This window comes from Nelumbo lutea, chromosome 3, assembly GCF_056320005.1.
Source record: "Nelumbo lutea isolate HS-2025 chromosome 3, American lotus-T2T, whole genome shotgun sequence".
NCBI lineage: Eukaryota > Viridiplantae > Streptophyta > Magnoliopsida > Proteales > Nelumbonaceae > Nelumbo > Nelumbo lutea.
In genome coordinates, this window is record NC_142686.1 from 11,017,916 (window position 1) to 11,041,626 (window position 23,711).

The 23,711-nt window shown below is 37.4% G+C and overlaps 3 protein-coding genes across 6 annotated transcripts; 2 read left to right on the forward strand and 1 right to left on the reverse strand.

Moving 5' to 3' along the window:
- Positions 1–4,958: 4,958 nt before the first annotated feature.
- Positions 4,959–9,457, forward strand: LOC148862905 (alpha-dioxygenase PIOX-like). The gene is made up of 10 exons (XM_088978272.1): positions 4,959–5,384; positions 5,515–5,778; positions 6,738–6,887; positions 7,008–7,141; positions 7,296–7,509; positions 7,727–7,872; positions 7,964–8,191; positions 8,281–8,483; positions 8,626–8,869; positions 9,055–9,457. Exons 1-10 carry the CDS (start codon positions 5,265–5,267, stop codon positions 9,278–9,280), a joined length of 1,929 nt encoding a protein of 642 aa, XP_088834398.1. The 5' UTR covers positions 4,959–5,264; the 3' UTR covers positions 9,281–9,457.
- A 3,102-nt stretch (positions 9,458–12,559) lies between these two features.
- Positions 12,560–19,410, forward strand: LOC148862906 (alpha-dioxygenase PIOX-like). 4 transcript variants are annotated; one of them, XM_088976580.1, is made up of 10 exons: positions 12,560–12,792; positions 13,446–13,709; positions 14,667–14,816; positions 14,935–15,068; positions 15,223–15,436; positions 16,675–16,820; positions 17,025–17,252; positions 17,349–17,551; positions 17,624–17,867; positions 18,888–19,410. In XM_088976580.1, the coding sequence occupies exons 2-10, from the start codon at positions 13,473–13,475 to the stop codon at positions 19,111–19,113; spliced, it is 1,782 nt and encodes a 593-aa protein (XP_088832706.1). In that variant the 5' UTR covers positions 12,560–12,792; positions 13,446–13,472; the 3' UTR covers positions 19,114–19,410. The 4 variants fall into 4 exon arrangements, with proteins under 4 accessions (XP_088832706.1, XP_088832708.1, XP_088832704.1 ...); XM_088976582.1 differs by having other exon boundaries at positions 12,675–12,691; XM_088976578.1 differs by lacking the exon at positions 12,560–12,792 and adding an exon at positions 13,062–13,311.
- Positions 19,411–19,635: 225 nt separating this feature from the next.
- On the reverse strand, positions 19,636–20,581 carry LOC148862907 (MLP-like protein 423). The gene is made up of 2 exons (XM_088976583.1): positions 20,318–20,581; positions 19,636–20,159 (listed from the first exon to the last, which is right to left on the reverse strand). Exons 1-2 carry the CDS (start codon positions 20,505–20,507, stop codon positions 19,876–19,878), a joined length of 474 nt encoding a protein of 157 aa, XP_088832709.1. The 5' UTR covers positions 20,508–20,581; the 3' UTR covers positions 19,636–19,875.
- Between the last annotated feature and the right edge of the window lie 3,130 nt (positions 20,582–23,711).

Sequence of the window (23,711 nt, forward strand, 5' to 3'; positions counted from 1 at the left end):
ACGGTTTGACCCATTCAACCCGGTGACATAATGCAGCCCAGAGGAAAAAATGGTTCGGCCTTCGGATTGGTTTTTAAAACATTGGTTAAAAGCCATCTTATCCAAAATTTCAAAAAAAAAAAAAAAAATCTAACACAACGAGTTGTGACCTTTTTATCCATGGTGAAAAGGATGGCTTCCTCCTTTCAAGAAGCAAGGGCTTTTCTATTGAATGACCTTACTAACAGCTTAATGTTTTAGGTTGAATGATTCTTCAAAATGATATCGAAGCCTCTTTAATTAAATGGTGTAGTGTTTGATCCTTATTAATTTTATAATAATTAATTTCAGCGCAAGATATGAGGACTTGTGATTAAACTTTAGAGAATAAAACTCTTCAAATTCAAGGATTTCAGGTAACAACTTAAACTTTTAACAGTTCCTCAACCAAAAAGTAATTATTTTCGTTTAAACTGCACACAATAACCTTTTAACACATTTTCTTTCAATGTACAGTAGATTTGAGTTAGCAATATAAATTACTGAAAGCAATACTCGAAGGTGACTCATTAGTAACAGTCAGGTGCATTGACCATATATTTTCAAGGAAACCAATATGGTAGCAGATCTCTTGGCTAAATTGGGTTATAATAACGGCGTGGAAAATGCAATTTTTCCGAACAGAAGTTTGATCGAGAGAAACAGATGCAATGATCCATGGAACTGCACTACCCCTAGATGTTGTTAGTGTCTTTGTTGTCTACCGAAAAAACGCAAGGGGTTACTAAATTATTTTCAAAGCATTTAATAGAATTGATCACATTGTTGACTCAAAAGAACCCCTAATTTTTTTATATGTGCTACTGTTTTAAGGGGTGGATTCGAATTGAACTTTTCATAAATTATTGTTGTGGATGAGACGGCAGCGGCGGACACAAAACACTTTTAGCAATTGGGTATGATATGAGAGCATCTTGTGTCCCTTGAAGCATTCAAAGATGCTTCATTCATTCAAAGAATAGGAAATATGAAGCATTCAACTGACGCAGAGTCAGCGAAGCCTCCTTCTACGATGATTTTAGTCACGCACGCGCGATTAATTGTACAGATTTGAACGTGTTTCAATTGACGTGATAGATCCAGATTCCTGCCGGCTGCATATTATCCAATTGACGTACATATTAGATGTAAAGATTAATATTCGCTGCAGCGCTGCCAGAACATCACTGCCCTCTATTGGGAACATCTCTCGATGATATATTAAAAATGATGATATCGGGAGATATTCCCAATACATGATAAAGATATACTGTGAGATGTTGCGGGGCGCCCCAGATTTGAATTCATCTTATTTATGTATAAGAATAAAATATAATTATAAGAATGTGTGAACTTTTGTTTTAAGATTTTAGCAAAATAGTTTGATTAAGGCACGTCAAACTTCTTTTAGAGATAAAAGATAAAAAAAATATGCACGTCTTTTCGTAATGAAACGGGAAAAGATGGAAACTCGAGCTACCATACTATTAAGCAGCCAATAAACTATATAAAAAATTATGCCAAACAAAGCCTTACTTTATGGTCTTTCTTTTGGGTGGATGGGCATTGAGGGTGGTGCTGAGACTGAGTCGTCGGTTGGCGCCTACCCGCACACGCCACGAAAAGAAAAAACAGCCACCCATAATAGTCATGGTCAAGGATGCGTGATTTTACCAAAAAAACAATTTTATAAATAGGTGAGCAATGGAGAGAAGAAAAAGCTCTGTAAAATATTATTCTAGAAGCTATAAAACAAAGGTCATTTTTTTTATATATACAATTTGACAAAAAGAATGATGTAGAAAATAACAAATTCTTTAATAAACTTGCCACCTCACCTTATAAAACAAAAAAATAATATGAAGCTAATAACTAAGTAAATGATGAACTCTAATGAACTGTGAATAGCATTGAATATGCAAGAAGAATATACATGTTTTGTACATCCCCCCTCAAGTTGGATTGTGAAGTAAATCCATCATGCCCAACTTGGACAACATCAAATGAAATTAATGAGGAGCTAAAGCTTTGGTAAATATGTCTGTCACTTGCTGTTTAGTAGAGATGTGCTGAGGACGAACAAATCCATGTTTGAATTGATTGCGAACCAAGTGGCAGTCAATCTCCAATGTTTGGTTCTCTCATGGAAAACGGGGTTGGCAATGATATGAAGGGCGACTTGATTGTCACACCACAAAGGAATGGGAATGTGCAGTGGAATTTGCAAATCTTTTAGAATATAAGTTATCCATTGCAACTCACAGACTATGGAAGCCATGCTGCGGTATTCAACCTCTGCTGAAGAATGTGACACTGTGGTTTATTTTTTTTGTTTACCATGAGATAAGAGAGTGACCAAGACAAAAATAGAATCCAGTGAGTGAACGACGAGTGTCAATGCAAGATGCCCAGTCAACATCACTGAATGCTTGTAACTTGAAAGAATCCTGGATAGAAAAATAAAACCCCTTACTAAGTGTGCCCTTTAAGTATTTAACAACATGTAAAGCTACTTCCTGGTGGCTTCTGCAGGGTAAATTAATGAATTGATTTAATTGTTGAACTGCATAAGTCAAATCTGGTCGAGTAAGATTCAAATACAATAATCTTCCCACCAATCTGCGATATTTGTCAGGATCAAGTAAAAGATCTCCTGCTTGAGAAGAGAATTTATGGCATTTAGGTAGAGGACTTGTAATAGGCTTGGCACCCAATAATCTAACATCTGTAACAATATCTAAGGCATACTTTCTCTTATTATTATAAGTGCTAGTATCACTGCGTGCAATCTCAATTCCCAAGAAGTATCTTGCAAGACCAAGATCTTTGATGGTGAATTCAGTATCCAAAAACTTCTTCACAACTAAGATCTTCTCTTCACAAGTTCCTGTAATTAAAACATCATCCACGTACACAAGTAGAGCTATGAAAATAGGTGGAAGATTTCAATGTAAAAAGGCAATGATCATGCTGTGATTGCGAAAAACCATAAATTTGCAATTTCTTGCAAAATTCTGAATTCCATTCTCTAGAAGCCTGTTTAAGGCCATAAAGAGATCTCCTTAACTTGCAAACTTCTCATTCTTTAGCCTTTTTATACCCTTCTAGAGGCCACATATAAACTTCTTCTGTGAGAAATCCATGCAAGAAAGCGTTATTTATATCCAGCTGGTGAATTGGCCAAGAAAATGCAGTTGCCACAACTAAATAAATTTTGACAGTAACCAACTTGGCTACTGGAGAAAAGCTTTCAAAATAGTCTACTCCAACAACTTGATTGTACCCTTTGACCACCAATCTTGCCTTGCATCTGTCAACTCTCCCATATGGTTTCAGTTTCACCTTATAGACCCATTTAGAGCCAATAGTAGGGCTGTTCATAAGAATGCCCAACTCAGACCGACCCAACCCGAGTCGGCCGGGTTTTCATCCGTACCGGTCGATTTCGAGTTCGGCACATACATAAACCGAAATCTCGGGTCGGTTTCGATTTTCTTGCATGAAAACCAAAACCAATCTGACCCGAACCGAACTAGTATTCTACTAGTTTGGTAGTCTAGTTTGAGTAGTTTCCTAATTCCTACTAATCTTCTACTAGAACTAGAACTCTAGAAGGCCCATTAGGCAATAACAATTAGAATTCAATTAAGTGTCATTTTTTAGTTTTTTACATAGATTAGAATTTAGAAGGTTTCTAAATTATTATTTTATTGATTTACCTACCTAGATTTACCTAGTTTTTTACTCTAGAAGGCCCATTATTGACACTTGTTTTTACGTGAAGAATTTATTGATTTTATTCTTTACCTGAATTAAATTTAGATTTATCCTGGACTCTTGAATATCAAATTATCAACTAATTCAAATTTTATTTGGCTTTGTACAGAAGCAAAACCGAAACCGACCCAACCCGACTCAAACCGACCAGGTCGGTTTGGCCTGTCAATGGGTCGGTTTCGGTTCCCACCTTAGCTAACCCGACCAAGTCGGGTCGGTTGGGAAAATCCCAAGAAACCGACCCAACCCGACCCGTGAACACCCCTAGCCAATAGGTTTCTTCCCTGCATGTAATGGCATCAAATCCCAGGTTTGGTTTGATTCTAAAGCCTCTAACTCCTTGTTCATTGCCTACACTCTTTCTGCTTTAACATTGGCCTCTTTGTAAGATTTTGGTTCCTGAATAGTTGTAACATTTGCTAGAAAGGACAAGTAATCACATATAAACAGTGGTGAGCGAATGAAAGGAAATGTCTAAGGGGTGTATTTGGAACTGGTGGGCGTGGTTCTGGGTAAGTAAGTATTGGCAGCAGTTAGTAACAAAGTCTTTCATCCAGGATGACTTATTCCTAATCCTAGTATTGTGTCTGGTTTGTTGGAGGTCTAGATCAGGTTCAAGTGGTACCATTTCAATTGCAGGTTCAACATCTAATATTTGGTCTGATGTTGAATGGTCAGTAAGTTCTAAATCCAAACAGGAGTAAGATCAGGTGCAGATGATGAAAGTTCAAACTGTGAAATTAATTATGGAATAACAGATTCTTCAAATACATGTTCACTGTTAGCGGTTGATATGGGCAAGGGCAAGAGGAAATCTGTTTCTAAGATTTTAGCAAAATAGTTTGATTGAGGCACGCCTTCTTATGCAAAGATATAATTAAAGTTGAAAAACTTTATTTAGAGTTCATTTGGTGGCTAGATCTTTTCGTAATGAAACGGGAAAAGATAAAAAATCGGGCTACCGTACTATTAAACAGCCAATAACCCATATAAAAAAATATGCTAAACAAAGCCTTAGTTTTTTACTTTCATGGTCTTTCTTTTGGGTGGATAGGCATTGAGGGTGGTGCTGAGACTGAGTCATCGGCTGGCGCCTACCGACACACACACCACAAAAAGACAAAAAAGCCACCCATAAGTGGATAGGCATTGAGGGTGGTGCTGAGACTGAGTCATCGGCTGGCGCCTACCGACACACACACCACAAAAAGACAAAAAAGCCACCCATAACAGTCATGGTCAAAGATGCATGATTTTACCCCCAAAAAAAAAAAAGGAAATTTAGGAAAATGCGTAGCACAAAGAAATTAAATTGCCTGCGTGGTACAAGTTGATAAAAGGCAACAAGCTTGTACAAATTTTATAAATAGGTACAATGGGTATTTGGGTTGTGCGAGCTCTGTAATTGTAGAGATCATTTATTATTAATTAGTTTGGGCTTTGGAGATCGGAGAAGTGAAATAAGAAGAATGACTATTGTAATGGCATCTCTGAAGTCTCTCCTGGGTGCGCCCTTTCATGGTTTCATCCATAAAGACTTCCATCAAGTTGTAGCTCGGATGACTCTCTTAGACAAGCTTCTCTTCTTGGTGATGACAACATTAATGAATACCTCTGCCTCTGCTCTGCTTTCTTTTGTGTCAAGAATTAAGAGTCACTAGGTTGGGGCTTAGTATTTATTACTTCTTTTTAAGTTTTCTAATTTCTTCGTGGTTGCAGGTAATACATTTCGTTGATAAGTTGGGCATATGGCATCAGCTACCAGTGTTGTTGGGTTTGATATATCTTGGAATTCGTCGTCACCTTCACCAACAGTACAACCTCCTCAATGTTGGAGTCACTCCCATTGGTGTTCGTTCTAACCCTGTTGATTACCCTTACAGAACAGCTGATGGCAGGTATAACGATCCCTTTAATGAAGGTGCAGGCAGTCAGGGCACCTTTTTTGGAAGAAACATTCCTCCTGTCGACCAGAAACACAAGGTACTAAGTTCTCCATTGTAGTGTTGTTTCAATGAATTGGGATTTGCTCCTCTGAGAGCGCACCTCTCACCAACTTTTCACAGCACCTCCCAGTCTGAATCCGGATCTGCTCCTCATAGAATGCTTCTCACATCAATCTCATAGCATATTTTAATCGTACATTAGGAGCATCTGCTTCTATACTTGTATGCTATTATTTATGGGAGATGTTTCCAATATACAGTGAGATGTGGTTGCGAGGCGAAGCAGATCCCAGCATTTGAAACATTTTCCTACGAATGATAAAACCAAGTATGGAAGATGTTTACAATACATGGATATAAAAACGAATGTGAGGTTGGTGTGAAGTGCACTTTGTGAGGAATACATCTGGATTAGGTTCCAACATCTGCTCTTGCTCCATCTAATAGGATCTGACCTCATTTTTGTAGTTAGGTATATATGCATATTTTTTCTTTTGTATTTTGCACAGCTCTATATTTTACAAGTATAGAGAAAAATATGTGATTTAATTTTTTCATAAAAAATATGATATATACATCATATGGATTTTAAAAATATGGGATGTCTTATTTTTAAAATTAGGGGTTTTAAAAAAATTATACATTTGCGTATATTAATAGATCATACATGCAAAATATACTATATTTTTCATTGGACTTTAGACCAGGAGTGCAAATACAATTATGTATATAGTGCAAAGCCTTATTGTATACATGTTTGAGAAATAAAGAAAATAGTGCTTTACAAACCAACGAAGCCATGCATACTTATGTCCTAAATACGTGTATTTACTAATTACTAGCTATGATATTGATATTTAATTCTATTCCTGCTTTACGTCTTTACTTGTCTATGCAGATTGTCACATTTATATATATTTATATGAGAGAGAGAGAGAGTGAGAGAGTCCTAATTCAACATGTCTTGTTGTGTGATATGGCATTGTGTTGTCATAGCTAAAGCGACCGGAGCCGGCGGTGGTGGCCACCAAACTTCTGGCCCGGAGAAATTTCAAAGATACAGGAAAGCAATTCAACATGATCGCTGCATCTTGGATACAGTTCATGATACATGATTGGATCGACCACTTGGAGGATACCAACCAGGTCTCAAATTAATTAATTAATTAATTATAATTAATGCTAGCTCCACCACCAAGTACCAAGTAATTAACTTCATCGGATCATGTATGTCGCTGATGAGGATGAACATATATTCAATTGCAGATAGAACTTACTGCACCTAGCGAAGTAGCGAGTCAGTGCCCACTCAAATCGTTCAAGTTGTACAAGACCAAGGAGGTCCCAACTGGTTTTTATGAGATAAAGAGCGGGCATCTCAACATTCGAACACCTTGGTGGTAAGTTTTGCTTTCATGCACGTTCAGTACTGCTTAAAACCCTAGCTGCTGCTTCTTCAATCTTTATCTTCTCATGATTAAATATTAATTAATCTCAGTCTCACGCTTGTGATGGATCATGAATTAATTAATGTGATGAACATGCATGGTGCAGGGATGGAAGTGCTATATATGGGAGCAATGCCGAGAGGTTGAGAAAAGTGAGGACCTTCAAAGACGGTAAGCTCAAGATATCGGATGATGGTCTTCTCCTTCATGATGAAGATGGAATTGCCGTCTCAGGAGACGTCAGGAACAGTTGGGCTGGCGTCTCCGCTCTGCAGGCCCTATTCGTCAAGGAACACAATGCCGTCTGTGATGTTCTTAAGGTATAAGTAGTTGTTGCTTTTGGTTGCTGCTTACTGACATTGACTGAACTCTCAAAGTGGTTGGGGCTGCAGTTGAAAATTAATAACTTTAAGTTAATCTGACTGCTTTCTTCTTCTTTTTCTTCTTCTTTTTCTTCTTCTTCTTCTTCTTCTTCTTCTTCATCTATTCTAGCTATGAGAGAGCATTAATTTGGAAAACTTAATTATGATGTTTCAGAAGGAATATCCAGAGTTAGACGACGAAGATCTGTATCGCCATGCACGGCTAGTTACTTCAGCCGTGATTGCCAAGGTCCACACCATTGACTGGACAGTTGAGCTCCTAAAAACTGATACGTTGTTGGCAGGAATGCGTGCCAATTGGTGAGAAAAAGATGCTGCTTCTTCCATTAAGATTGTATAAACATTTAACTAATTCCATTATATTGCATGATTTTACTTGTCTCCTCCTTAGGTATGGGTTGCTAGGAAAGAAATTCAAGGATACATTTGGGCACGTAGGAGGAGGCACCTTGGGAGGTCTGGTGGGTATGAAGAAGCCAGAGAATCATAGTGTCCCTTATTCTTTGACAGAGGAGTTCACTAGTGTTTACAGGATGCATGCCCTTCTACCCGATGACCTTCTCCTTAGGGATATCTCTGTTGCTCCAGGACCCAACAAATCACCACCACTGCTTAAAAGGTCTCTCTCTCTCTCTCTCTCTCTCTCTCTCATTGGCTTTAACTTTGTCTGAACATTATTAAATGATGGGACACAAATTAATTAAACAGGATTCCCATGGCCAAGCTGGTAGGCCTCAAGGGAGAAGAAACATTATCCGAGATTGGATTCATAAGACAAATGGTTTCAATGGGACACCAAGCATGTGGTGCCCTTGAGCTCTGGAACTACCCTCTGTGGTTGAGGGATCTAATTCCACAGGACAAGGATGGGAAGGAAAGGCCAGACCATGTCGATATGCCTGCACTTGAAGGTAAACCACAAGCGCTCATCATCTGAACCCTTACTTAATTGGCTTATATAATGTGGACCCATCTTTATGATTTGGACACTAATGCAACAATTTGAACGAATCTAATTGAATTTTTTGATTGATTGATTGATTGATGCCACAGTTTATAGGGATAGGGAAAGGAATGTTGCCAGATACAACGAATTCCGTCGAAGCTTGCTATTGATACCCATCTCCAAATGGGAGGATCTGACGGACGATGTGGAAGCAATTCAAACACTGCGACAAGTGTATGGGGATGACGTTGAGGAGCTTGATCTAATTGTAGGTCTCATGGCTGAAAAGAAGATAAAGGGATTTGCCATTAGTGAAACAGCATTCATCATATTCCTTTTGATGGCATCCAGGTATAAATAAACGGTTACGTTTAAAGATAACGGCCCATTGAATTAAATGGGTCGGATTAACCCAACCGGGTCTTGCTAATTCATTTCATTTGAGAGTTCATTAATCCCTAAAAAGAAGTTAATGCATGCATGTATAGAAAGTAATTAATTAATGAAGAATTTGGTTGTATGTGAATGGAGTGTAGGAGGTTGGAAGCGGATCGGTTCTTCACAAGCAATTATAATGAGGAGACATACACAAGCAAGGGGCTGGAATGGGTAAACAAAACTGAGAGCTTGAGAGATGTTATCAACCGCCATTACCCAGAGATGACAAAGAAGTGGATGAACTCCACCAGTGCCTTCTCCGTCTGGGACTCACCTCCCCAACCTCACAATGTCATCCCCCTCTATCTTCGTGTTCCCCATTAGTGAACCAGCTTTAAGTACTACAGTTTAATGCACTCTTGTATATCCATCCATGTCATCCCCCTCTATCTTCGTGAAAGATGTAGCATTATAATAGTAGGGGTAATAAGCTAGGCGCCTTTTGTATGATTACTTTGTTTTTGTGTGTGTGAATTAAGGGAAAAGAAGGGAATTTGTGTATATCATTTCTTTTTATTAATTAAGACAACTCCATTGATTAATTAAATTAAGATGGTTATTGGCGCCAAGGACCACCGCCATCTAGCTATTTGGTTGGCATATCTAAGATATAGATGAGGTAGTGGCCGATCGATAATTCATAAATTGAATGTGATAAGGCTTAAGGCCCATCGGTGTTGGACAAGCTTGGTAGTCATCCAGCTCTTTCAAAGTCTTGAACGATCGAGGTGGGGATCAGAGACCACCTCGCTGGCCATCTCAAATTCGCACAATCCTTTCATCACCTACATCAGAAAGACACTTCACAAGAATACACATTTGCATCGGATTGATTGATCCTTTGCATCTATGGTGAAAACAATCAAATTTGACATTTCAGGAAGAATTATCATGGTAGCATGTCAGTCAGTGTTGTTGTACAAGTGACAATAATATCAAACACAACCTTAATTTAATTGTCACTTTAAAACCGGTTGCTGGTTGCAAAGGAACCGGGCCAACCAAGGTATGCTTTTGAACAAGAACAGCAACTATTAAACCAATAACGAAACCGGTCCTATCATAATATTCCAGAGTAAAATAGCTAATTAAGTATTAGATTGGGGTATTTTTATAATATATGCTTGGTTTGGGTCTTGTTTGGTCCACAACGACCAAAACCTGATTATTATAATCAGGACACATATTACTGAGTCGGTACCTTTTTAGTTGGGTACGGCTTGTGGGTGGTGGTTATCATATGTCGCATGTGCCATGAAATTAATTAAAGTCGTTGTTTGGCGTTACATATGATGGCCCACTTAATTCAAAGGTGGGTGGTGAACTGGTGATGATCCTCAATTCAGGTTACATACATACACTGATACACACTACAAAATCGGGCTGCAGTAGTTATTGATAGTCCACCTGTATCCTTCAATAATTTTTGCTGGTAGCATTAATTAATATATATAATTTGTGGTAGGTAACTTAGCTTTATCTTGTATGATTACAGTGCATTAGTCCTTACCCAAACTAGTGGCGCAAGAATCATACAGCCTCACTTTGAATGTGGAGGATGGATAAAAGTAAATTAAAAGCAGTGATTTTCCTTTACTACAGAGGTGTCAGCATTTTATTGGGTACGTTGTAGTCATTTGAGTATTGTGCCAGTTATCTAATTATCCAAAGTTGGTCTAGCTGCCGGTGGAGTGCTATAATTCCAGAGCCATGTTGATGCCCCCATGGTTACATATATGTAGGCCCATTTCATTGCACCTGAAACGAAATGTTGATATTTTAGGTGTTTGGTTCCACTCGCTATATGAATCAGTGTTTTTTAAAATCAGATTGGACCGGACGGTTGGATCGGAAAGATCTGGAATTGATCATCAGACCGGTTTTGTTTTATTTTAAAATCATTTTTTCATCAAAAAATTAATGATTTGGTCAGTGAATCATCGATCCGTCGATTTGGACAATGAGTTTTGTCTGTTTTTTTTTTTATTTTTTATTTTTTGTTAGAGTGGGCTGTCTGTTCAGACCGGACAGTTGGATCATTTGACCTAGAAACCGAACCTAAAATGATTCCCTGTTCGGTCCGGTTTTAAAAACCTTGATATGAATTATGAAAAGGGCTTAGTACATTATGAGAAGAAGACCATCATTGTTTTAACTTTCAACTCCAAGCCCATGAATTATACAATTTCTTCCTTCACAACATATATTAATTGTGAAATACCAATGAATCAGTTTTTATGTAAAAAAAAAAATAATAATATACATAAATTTCATTTCAGATCTGGAGTCCTAAATGGACTATATTTCAAAGGGTAAATTGCTGAAACCTCCCCTTGAGTTTTTTTGTCCATTGCTGAAACCTCCCCCAAAGTTAGGTAATTGCAATCATCTCCCCTAAGCTTTTTGACACAATTGCAAGTAGACCCCCTCTATTAGAATCCTCTAAGCTTTAACAAGAGACACGAAATGTCCAAAATACCTATATAATTACTACTGGTGTTGCTTTCTATATAAAAAACAATACAAACTTTATAAACAACAAAATAAAGAGAGAATCTAAAGTTGCAACTTTACCTACTGGTGTTGCTTTCTATATAAAAAACAATACAAACTTTATAAACAACAAAATAAAGAGAGAATCTAAAGTTGAGCGATTGATATGAAGAGAAAATTTAAAAAATAAACATTTTGATAAAAGAAAAACTTTGTGGGTGTTTTAGACATTTCCATGCCTCTTTTCATAGGATTCTAACAAAGGGGGTCAGGTTGCAACTATGTCAAAAAGTTTAGGGAAGGTGATTGCAATTAGCACACTTTAGAGGAGACTTCAACAACAACCAAAAACTTCAGGGATAGAAATTTAACCTACTTCAAATTTAAAACCTTGTATTATGCCACCTCCCAAATAGCAGTCTTATGGAAAGCAAACATGTTGATTGTAAAAAGGAAAAAATAGATCACATACCATGGTTGGACAAAAGAGTCCGACTGGCTCTTGATATTTATATAAAACTCCTAAATTTTAAACCCTAATCTTATATCTTAAATTTCAACTGAGAAATGCATTTGATCGGATACAATTCCTCCGATCAGATAATAATTTTGCAAACATGTTGATTGCAAAACGAATATTATAGGAAGACAACCTCCCACAAAACAATTATGAGATTTGACTTTTTTATTTATTTGTAAGAAATAAAATGATGTTATACAGGGATATAACTTGAACAGGCTCGGATTGGGCTCTTATCAAAATTTGAATGGACCTGGCCCTAAAGGCTTAAGTTCAGAACAATGTAAAATGCTAACTAGGGCCAATTCGAGTTGCCCCACTAATGTTATCCCCACCTTATATGAAAGAGAAATGTACCTAAGAGAAGGCTTAATTGTTTGGGAGTGAGGTAAAAAACCAAAATGGTGTGGACCTCACTTTTGTATAAGAAAAAGTTGAGATAAGACTGTAGGAGGAAGGTGGTGCAAACTTTGCATCCATTTTTGGAATACAAAATTTGCAAATAGAAAAAAAAAAATTGGATGGAATGGCAGTAGTGGCAATTTCAAAGAATTTAATTTAATATATAATTATCACATTGCTGACCGAAGAGAGTCCCTTTTTCTTTATGTTTGCTTCCTTTTTCCGGGTCCGGGGTTGTTCATCAGCTAAAGAATCTGGATATATACGAGAGAGCAATTCAATATGATACGCACAGCAGCATCTTGTTATATAAAATATGGGTAGAACTTAATTTATTTATACTATTAGTACAAGTTGAGTTTATCTTTGGCTTCTGTCTTTAATGGAGAATTCAGATGAAGCTGACACACAAGAATACTGAGTAAGCACTCAGAAAATTTTAAATATTAATGAGTGCCTATTGAATGTGTTCATAATGACTGGATCCGGTCTCTCTTAATGTTTTGAATTAACGAATACTTAATTTTGAGCGTCAGTTAGAGAGAAAAATTCAAGCATTTAATATAATGTTGGTTAATTACTGTTCCATAGTATTTTTTTTAAATACAATTGTCTTAAATTCCTGATTAGATCCCATATCAAGACTATATATATATATATATATATATAGATAGATATTTTTTAATTTTTGAGGGATGCCAAGTGACCATCAAATTAACTTGCACAAATTTTTTTATATAAGTAGATATGATTCATTGGGTTCTGTGAGCTTTGTAGAGATCGTTTATCCTTAGTTTGGACTTCGGAGAAGTGAAGAACAATGTCGATTGTCATGGCATCTCTGAAGGTTATCCTGGGTGCGCCCTTTAATGGTCTCATCCATAAAGACTTCCAACAAGTTGTAGCTAGGATGACTCTCATAGACAAGCTTCTTTTCTTGGTAGCTAGCTAGAAACATCAATTCCTGCATATGCTTTCTTTTATATATTGCCAACAATCAAGAATAACTAGCTAGGGTTTCATCTTCTTGCTTTTTTGTTTCTTAATTATTTCTCTCTTTATTCATGACTGCAGATAATACATTCCATTGACAAATTGGGCATGTGGCATCAGTTACCAGTGTTCTTGGGTTTGATATATCTTGGAATTCGTCGGCACCTTCACCAACAGTACAACCTCCTCAATGTCGGTGTCACTCCCGTTGGTGTTCGTTTTAACCCTGCTGATTGCCCTTACAGAACAGCCGATGGCAGGTACAACGATCCCTTTAATGAAGTTGCAGGCAGTCAGGGCACCTTCTTCGGAAGAAACATTCCCCCTGTCAACCAGAGACTCAAGGTACTGGTACACTTCATTGTTTTTGTATACATGGAAATTTTTTGTGATAATGTGGTTCCGAAAATCAATCAAACACTACATACACAAAAATATCAGGTTTTTGTTGGCGTTCATAGATTACTCGACTTTTGCAGTCTTTTCCCAGGAAAGCTCTTGACCGCCGGGACAGCTCTAACAAACCGCCGGCAGAGATTCGTTTTTGTGTTTATTATATATATATATATATATATATATTTTATGCACAGCGGAGCCATCTTATGTGTTATATATAAGATATGATTATGACATTTAATTAAGCTAACTATTTTTCTGGAAAGAGATGCTGCCAACAGTTTAACACAACTGCTGCCTCCCTACTCGCTAGCAAAGAAAGAAAAAGAGTGGTCAATGGTCAGTTGTACAGTGGTGTTTCTTTGCCCTGAACCCTGAATTTTTGTTTGGCCTTTTGTTGCTTTCGCCCTCTTTGCTTCCCCTCTTACCTCATTTTTTGAGTAATTTAACACCTTGCTATCTTCCTGAAAAACGTATGTGCTCGGTCTTCTCAATGAGATCTTCACTTGATGACTTGATTTTTTTTTTTTCTCCTAAAAATTAGAAAAGATGAAAGAAATATTACCAATTTGTAGAATTTGACCAAAAAGTAGAAGAGAAATGAATGAGATGGAGCATTTATATATACCAAAGAAATGATTGCAACATTTAACCCATCTGTTTTAGTCGTGCAAGCATGGGCCGGGCTCACTAAATAATTAAGGACTATAGCCTGGGCCCGGCCCAGATCCATGCCCGAAATGCAAGGAAGCGTGGACACCCCTAATTACCACTCTCTTCGCTCTTTTTTTTTTTTTTTTCCTTTACAAAGGCAATTTTATCCAAAAAGAACATTTTTTTCCCACTTTCTGACTCTGTTCATAATTAACATGTCTTGTTGTGTGATATGGCATTGTGTTGTCGTAGCTAGAGCAACCGGAGCCGGCGGCGGTGGCCACCAAACTTCTGGCCCGGAGAAATTTCAAAGATACAGGAAAGCAATTGAACATGATCGCTGCATCTTGGATACAGTTCATGATACATGATTGGATCGATCACTTGGAGGATACCAACCAGGTTAATTTCAAATTAATTAATCAATGCTAGCTCCACCACCAACTAATTAACTTGAGATGATGTATGTCGCTGATGATGATGAATTGAATATATATGTTGTGCGTTTGCACTTTTGCAGATAGAACTGACTGCACCTAGTGAAGTAGCGAGTCAGTGCCCACTCAAATCGTTCAAGTTCTACAAGACCAAGGAGGTCCCGACTGGTTTTTATGAGATAAAGAGTGGGTCTCTGAACACTCGAACACCTTGGTGGTAAGTTTTGCTTTCACGCACGTACGATGACTTAAAACCCTTAAAACCCTGTTTCTAGCTAGTTGTCTCTTGTTTCTCAAGCTAGCTTAAATAATTAAGCTCATCATGGTTTGTGATCGATATATGGATCATGGATGGAACATCTATCGTCAAGGGATGGGAGTGCTGTATATGGGAGCAATCCCGAGAAGTTGGGAAAAACGAGGACCTTCAAAGATGGGAAGCTCAAGATATCGGATGATGGTCTTCTCCTTCACGATGAAGATGGAATTGCCGTCTCAGGAGACATCAGGAACAGTTGGTCTGGCGTCTCCGCTCTGCAAGCCCTATTCGTCAAGGAACACAATGCCGTCTGTGATGCTCTTATGGTAATATTCAGAACGTACTCACTTGCTTAATTGGTACATGCATGGTAGATCGGTAGTGTTGTTGTGGTTGTGGATAGGAGATCCAGACCCAGTGTTGTCATGACTGAAACAGTGCTTTAAATAATGCTCTTAGTTTCAGATAATGTTTTAAAATTTGAGAAAGTGTGGTTTAGAGTAATGTTAAATTCAATGTTTTTTGAGAGAATAATGTGTTATCGTTGACATCATTTTGAACTTTGGATAATATAGATCAGTGTTAAAAACATTATTGCCATGACTGGTACCAAAGAAAACCAACTCCACATCCTCAACATCGTTTTTATGAGAAAGTCGTGCAATGTTCCTAGCACCGATGCCAAACACTAAATTTACCCAGTGTTTGGAACATCAGCACTCTGTAAAATCTGTTTTTTCATACAGCATCTGATGTGTGTGTGTATTTTTTATTTTTTTGAACAATGTTTTTTAAGATCATACCTTGGAAAGCTGGAAATGTCTGATTGGAGAAAATAGCTATTTTTTGGTGTTTTTTTACTGCTATGTTGATATGGCAACACCTATGTGGCAGCAGATAACGGTTCAAAATAGAAAAAAAAAATTATGAAAGAAAGAAAAATAACATGTTAATGCATCACCATTTTCTCAAAAAAAAACACCTTTCAGGCATTGATTCCAAACATGTCATTAACGAATTATTGCTTTAACTTTTACTGATGAAATGATTAAGTATGTTGTGAACTACTTAATAGCTGCTTAAGTGCAGGTTGGATTGATTGCTATAACCCTAAAAAATGAACAAATGCCGGTTGGGACAACAGTTGAAAATAAATAACCATAATTTAGATGGTGCTTTGTTTTATTGCCATTTATCCGAAAAACTGGTGCCAATTCTGTGTTATATAGGCTTTTTTGTTAACGGAATTTGAAATATTGTTTGATTAAACCGTTTATAAAAAAAACGTTTTTCTTGAATTGTATAAGAGCGAGCCATCTGTTGGAGGGAAATATCTTTTTGATGTTTGCGCAAATGCCAAGGCATTTTTTCGTTATTCAACTTATAAGATGCCTAATGATCATCTAATGGTGGCTAGCTATAAAAAATCTTATAAAATACAGGCAATGAAACCAAATAGACCCTTAATTAATCTGATTATGCTTTCTTCTACATCTTCTTTAATTCTAACTTGTATATATTCAATGAGAGAAAGCATTAATTTGTAAAACACGTGATGTTTCAGAAGGAATATCCAGAGTTAGATGACGAAGATCTGTATCGCCATGCAAGGCTAGTTACTTCAGCCGTGATTGCCAAGGTCCACACCATTGATTGGACAGTTGAGCTCCTGAAAACTGATATATTGTTGGCAAAAATGCGTACCAATTGGTGAGAAAAAAAAAAAAAACAACAATTAGCACTGCAAAGCTTCCCATTTTCCACTATGAATAACTGGTAAAATTAAAGTCTAATTCACATCATGAGCACCCGGTGAAACTGACAACAGCAAAAGACGCTACTCTTTCCATTCAAATTATAATTATATATGTAAACATATTTAATTAATTACAATGGTTTTTCACTTTTTCTTAGGTATGGGTTGCTAGGAAAGAAATTCAAGGATACATTTGGGCATGCAGGAGGAGGCATCTTGGGAGGTCTGGTGGGTATGAAGAAGCCGGAGAATCATGGTGTCCCTTATTGTTTGACTGAGGAGTTCACTAGTGTTTGCAGGATGCATGCGCTTCTACCTGATGACCTTCACCTTAGGGATATCTCTGTTGCTCCGGGACCCAACAAATCGCCTCCAGTGCTTTTAAGGTCTCTCTCTCTCCCTCTCTCTCTCTCTCTCTGATCATGAATGATCACCGCTTTGTCTTTGAGTTAATATTAAATGATCGATGGGGCACCAAACAGGATACCTATGATCAATCTGATAGGCCACAAGGGAGAAGAAGCATTATCCCGGATTGGATTCGTAAGACAAATGGTTTCAATGGGACATCAGGCATGTGGTGCCCTTGAGCTCTGGAACTACCCTCTGTGGTTGAGGGATCTAATTCCACAGGACAAGGATGGGAAAGAAAGGCCGGATCATGTCGATATGCCTGCACTTGAAGGTAAACCACAAGCTGATCTCAACCGTTCATTGGCTTATATAATTCTAAAATTAATATTGTTTAATCCCACAGTTTACAGGGATAGGGAGAGGAAAGTTGCCAGATACAACGAATTCCGTCGGAGCTTGCTATTGATACCCATCTCCAAATGGGAGGATCTGACGGACGATGTGGAAGCAATTCAAACACTGCGACAAGTGTATGGAGATGACGTTGAAGAGCTTGATCTCACTGTAGGTCTCATGGCAGAAAAGAAGATTAAGGGATTTGCCATTAGTGAGACAGCCTTCACTATATTCTTTATGATGGCATCCAGGTAATTAAACTCTCCTCCAATAATCAACTTGTTTAAAGACAACGTACGACCCATCCTTTGAATTAAATGGGTTGGATTAACCCAACTGGGTCTGAATGCAATCCAATGTACCACTGGATACTCTACTACGTGAGGTCTCAAATCTCAATCCAGGATGACGGTGACTTTTTGGAAGGATGGCCTGATGCTGATGGCCCAGTCGTGTTAACCGGGGTAGGTTTGCCCAGTACTCATACGTGGTACTTACACCTTGATCCAAATGCCACGCCCACGCAAACCCACATTTAAATGGGTTGGATCAGATTGATAAGTCCGAGTGGGGCTTTGTGTTAGTTATAAGTTTACCCAAAAAAAAAAAAGTTTGACCTAATGCATATCTGATTAACTGCAGACTGCTACCCAACAATCTAGCCCAGCCCATTTCCATCGGTCATTAATTGGCTTTTTTTATTTTGGGGAAAAAATAAAAGCCATTGGCTGATTCAACCCATTTCCAACCAACCAGTTACATGAAATGGATCAGGTAGAAATGCCACCCCTAGGTCAAAAAGACTGTTGTGAGATCCGAGTTAAATGGGGCATGTTGTTGTAAATTAAAATGGGCTGCCTGCCTAATATCAGGATTATGAATTGAACTAAGGTTCTATTCAAAACATTTAGGGCTTATCAATTCAATTGCTTGAGAAAGTGTTTGGTAGCCTAAAAAATGTATGCATTGAATTGGTATGGGCATTTATGCTAGATACAATTGTCACTTCATCGTCGTACCTATATTTAATATTAAAAATTATTTTTTCTATGCAAACAATGGCCTATTTTATCAAATATTTGTTTGGGTAAACCCCAGAAAACATCAATTAATGCAACCTCAACTTGTCAAATAATCTTGGCATTGTCTTTGGTTTGATTTTCTTGATAATTCATTTGAGAGTTCATTAATCCCTAAAAAGAAGCTAATGCATGCATGTATAGAAAGTAATTAATTAATGAAGAATTTGGTTGTATGTGAATGGAGTGTAGGAGGTTGGAAGCGGATCGGTTCTTCACAAGCAATTATAATGAGGAGACATACACAAAGAAGGGGCTGGAATGGGTAAACAAAACTGAGAGCTTGAGAGATGTTATCAACCGCCATTACCCAGAGATGACAAAGAAGTGGATGAACTCCGCCAGTGCCTTCTCCGTCTGGGACTCACCTCCCCAACCTCACAATGCCATCCCCCTCTATCTTCGTGTTCCCCATTAGTGAACCAGCTTTATTTAATTTAACATATTACACTCTTATACCATCCGATCGTGGAGTCTATCCATGAAAACAAGAGGAATGCTGCTAGCATTATGATAATAGTTAGTACTTACTAGCTACTTAGTAGGGTAATAAATAAACTAAGCGTCTTTTGTTTGTGACCCACCTGTGTATGTGTCTGTGTCTGTGTGTTATTCACTTATTTGTGAAGGTGAAAGAAGGGGCACTTGCGTATACGTATACGAGTTTCGATCTTTTGAATTTATTAAGAAAACTCCATTGATTTGCTTTGATTTATGGTCATCAGCCTCCTTCACTATTAAGCTGCTATATTCGGCATCTAAGATATAGAAGAGGTGGTGGTGGTGGTTGTTCATAAATTGAATGTGACAAGGCCAACCGTCGCACCCGGTAGGCCCACCTGAAGCTGAAGATAGTAATACTGTAATAACATAGCAGTGAAGTTCAGATACTCGATCAGATACCCACTTGTATGTGACAAGGCCCACCGACAACCGATCATCGATGACAAATCTCAGCTACTAGTTCATTGAAGATAGAGAAGATTAATCTGACCAATATATATAAAATATATGATATCTACTAATAATCTTACACGTACGTACGGTGACCAATAAGCTAGCTACCACCTAATCGGAATTAATCCAACAGTGATGTGCTGTGGGGCTCCTAATTAGATCCTAATCCACAGCATCTCATACTTGCTCCCCTAGCTACAACAGCGAACATATATAGGGATCTCTAGGCATTATTGACAAGGTAGTCGTCTAATGCCTTCAAAGTCTTGGTGGCAAAGTCTTGAACGAGGTGGGGATCAGGCACCTCGTCGCTAGCCTTGTCAAATTCGCACGACCATTTCACCACCTTCTTCTTATCATCACCACCCGCTGTAGTGACATGTACCCTCGCCCTGAAATGCTTGTAGAATTTTAATATATCTCCTTCAACGGCGCTGTAAGCTTCCACCTTGTTTGCTTCATCTACCTGGTCGATTCTCTCCTTGGACATCGTTATCACAGGAATTCCTACACGGTATGTATATCTCAAATTAATTAAAACTTCTCCTTAATGCAATATTCACTATCCATCATGTCTAATGGTGCCTTCACGAAAAGTAATTTTAAATGTTAATTAAGGTGGGGTGGGTGTGTGCGTTTTGATAATTTGATTTGAATTATATTACCTCCAGTACTAGTGTATTTGACCAGCCTGACGGAGCCCTCGCTCTTTCCATCACCCTCAACAACTTCAATGCTCTCGTAATCAGATAAGACCTTGGGGAAGAGGGTGGTGGAGCTTCTGATGCTTTCCCAGAACTTATCGGTGGGAGATTTGATCTCCACTTCTACTTCCAGCTTACCTGGAGAAGCCATGCCTAACGAGACCGACAAACAATATTGCAAAGCTAGCTAGCGATGGGGAGGACAAGAAAAATATGAGAGCCAATGATGGAATCAAACCAACATAGCATGCCTATATATAATTGGGGGTGAGAGCATTATTGATATGGTTGGAGCTGATCAGGTGAGGCACCTAATTGCTTCAGTTGCATATTTTATTGGTTAAGAAGTAAGCCCACTGTGGTAGATTCAGACTTCAAAATAGTTTTTATCATGGTTTTTAAAACCGACCCGGTGACCGAACTGTTCAGGAGTCTGGTTATCGGGTTGAATGGTCCGACCGTTTGAATTGAACGTTCAACTTATTCTAACAAAAAATAAAAAAATGGTCAAAACCATTCGAACAGTTAATTGTCCAGTTAAGCAGTTCGTTGACCAAAATCAATAGTTTTGAGGGAAAATCTGGTTTTTGGAGAAAATAGAACTATTCACTTGACCGGTTCCCGGTTTTTCTGGTCCATTCATCCGGTCTTGTCCAGTTTTGAAAACCATGGTTTTTATGTATGATTTGTTTGGCTTCTTCAAAACAAAAACAAAGCCTTAAGGCTTAGTTTGGAACTTGGAAGGAGTACAAATATGTCAATACATACAAAATACAAGGTTTTGCACTCTATATATTTATATTTGTATTCCTTCCAAACTGAGCCTAATTAAATGTTTGGCATCGATGATGCATATATAGCATCATTTTGTATATGTGTGGGTTGAAAGTACCGTTTTCTAAAGTAATGGTGTTTTTTTTTGTTTGGAAACATTATTGTTAGGTAGGACGTTTTCTGGGGCAACAACAACATATTCTGTTTGGTACCGGTGCTCCATATCTATTTTCAACACTGGTACCATTTATACAATGTCCACATTACTACCACATCATATTTTCGTTAGCAGCAATAAGCTCCAAATTAAGAAAATGTTGAATTCAACATTTAATCAAACCACATCTTCTCAATTTATAAGATATAGTTTAGAACACTGTTTTTTATAAAAACTAATTTCAAATATATTACTGTTTTTTGGAACACCAATTTTTCCAACATAACAGTAATATGTTACCATTTTCTATAGTAACTGCATCCGTGCAAAACACCGCCTTGATAGCCCTAATGCTTGTGGTTGGCAGTATCACACAGGTCGCTTGGGCCATGAAATTAAAGTCATTGCTTTTATTTTACTGCACGGATGATTTCAAAAACAAATTAATGGTGGGAGATGAGGGCGGTACATATGATGGTCCACTTAATTCAAAGGTGCCCCTGTTACGTGGGTGGTATTTAGGGTAAGTAGGTCACCTCCTGATTACAACTGGATGGTTGAAAACTTGAGATTATTATTATTGCCCTGGCCCACTCAATAAGATATTTCAGGGAGAGGGAGAACGGAGCTTCCAAAGAAAATCACCGCTCCTTAAATAATGACCACTGCACTTCCTTTTGATTACAATTTACAATGCACAAGTGGCAAGAGTACCAGGGACTTACAGTAAAATCCATTGCAATGATTTTAAAATCGGATCGGGTAGGAAACCATTTTAAAACTAGTTTTTTGGGTTGAATGATTTGACCGTTTGGTCCAAATAAATAATTCATTTTAATAAAAAACTAAAAAAACAAAAAATACTCAAAAACTATTGTTTAAATCAACAATTTAACCGCTTGAATCAGTCAATTAACAGTTTTTCATCAAAAAGTAGTTTTGAGATAAAACAAAACCGATCAAATGATCAATTCCTGATTTTGTGATCCGACCATCTGGTCCGATCCGATTTTAAAAGCACTGATCCATTGGCTGAATGGATTCAACTTGGAAGGGGTAGATGATGTTTTTATTATTGTGTCCAAATTATTGGGTGGGTCGCCCGCCGATTAAAGTCGGTAAGTTCTTAATGGGCTTGCTTATCCAAATCCAGCGTATGTAAATGTGACATGTTCGCCAATTTCGGTGTGCGTCTTGTGTAAATCTGTGATGTGCAATTAAAGAATTAAATTTCGGGCCCTACTCGGACCAAACGCCACCTACCAAACCACTGAAACCAGACGTCTCCGTCTCCGACCGCCAAGGCCAAATCACTGAAACCAAATGCCAAACCTGTTTGGAGGGCCACTGTAACTAGCTACGAGCTACCATCAGGCGCCACCATCGATCCGCCGCTTAGGGATGTAAGCAACCTAACTGTGCTCTGGTCTATGTAACTCTGTAAGTTAACAACTACACTCTGGTCTCTATAACTCAACTGAATTTTTTTTTTTTCATTCAGATATGTTGAAAATTTAGTGGGGTGGTGGAATTATAGAAACTCTACTCTAAGGAACTGTTTGGCAAGTCTTTCTAGGTAGATCTTTCAACAGCCTAATAAATATGACCAACACCATTTGATTCATGTCATGGTCTACCAAGCTGTTAAAAACAGTTGAGAATGCTATTTTAGTGCAGAAAGACGAAAATCTTCGCTAGAAGCTTCTTTTTTTTTTTTTGCTTCATCAAGCTTTCTGATTTTCGGATTTTTTTAGTCTTTTCATACATTCATCTTTGGATCTCGACCTACAAGATACCAAATGAAAAACAACCATTTTTTTTTTTTATCTTTTGAGTTTTTTATTTCAACCCAAAAGATGCACCAAAAAGACGCCCCAAACACCACCTAAGAGAAGGATTACTTATTTTATTCAACCTATATTTAATGAGCATTAAATAGTGTTATTACCAAAAGTTAATAAATACGGTTAGTAAATTACAAAAAATTAATAAATATTGTTATTAACTAACTCATCATGACTTTTTAAAGTATTTTGGGTAAATATTGTTATATTCATGTTAATTAACAACCTTTAACAGAAATTGAAAACTCTTTAACTAATTTCTATAAAAGTGAGAATTATATTTAACAATTATCTAAAAGTACAAAATTTTAGTTATTGCTATTATTATACTTAATAATCGAATGCAAACGGGGGAATAGAATATTATTACATTGGAAAATGAAATTATTAATTAATTTATATTGGAAAATAAAATATAAATTAGTGTAATTTTTTATTAAACTATCTAATAAAAATAAATGTTTAATAATAATTTAAAATAGTTTACAATAAATCTCCATAATTACACAAACTTAATAAAATTTTCAAATATTTTCATAAAATAACCTTTTGGAAATTAAAAGATATAAAATTTTTGAAA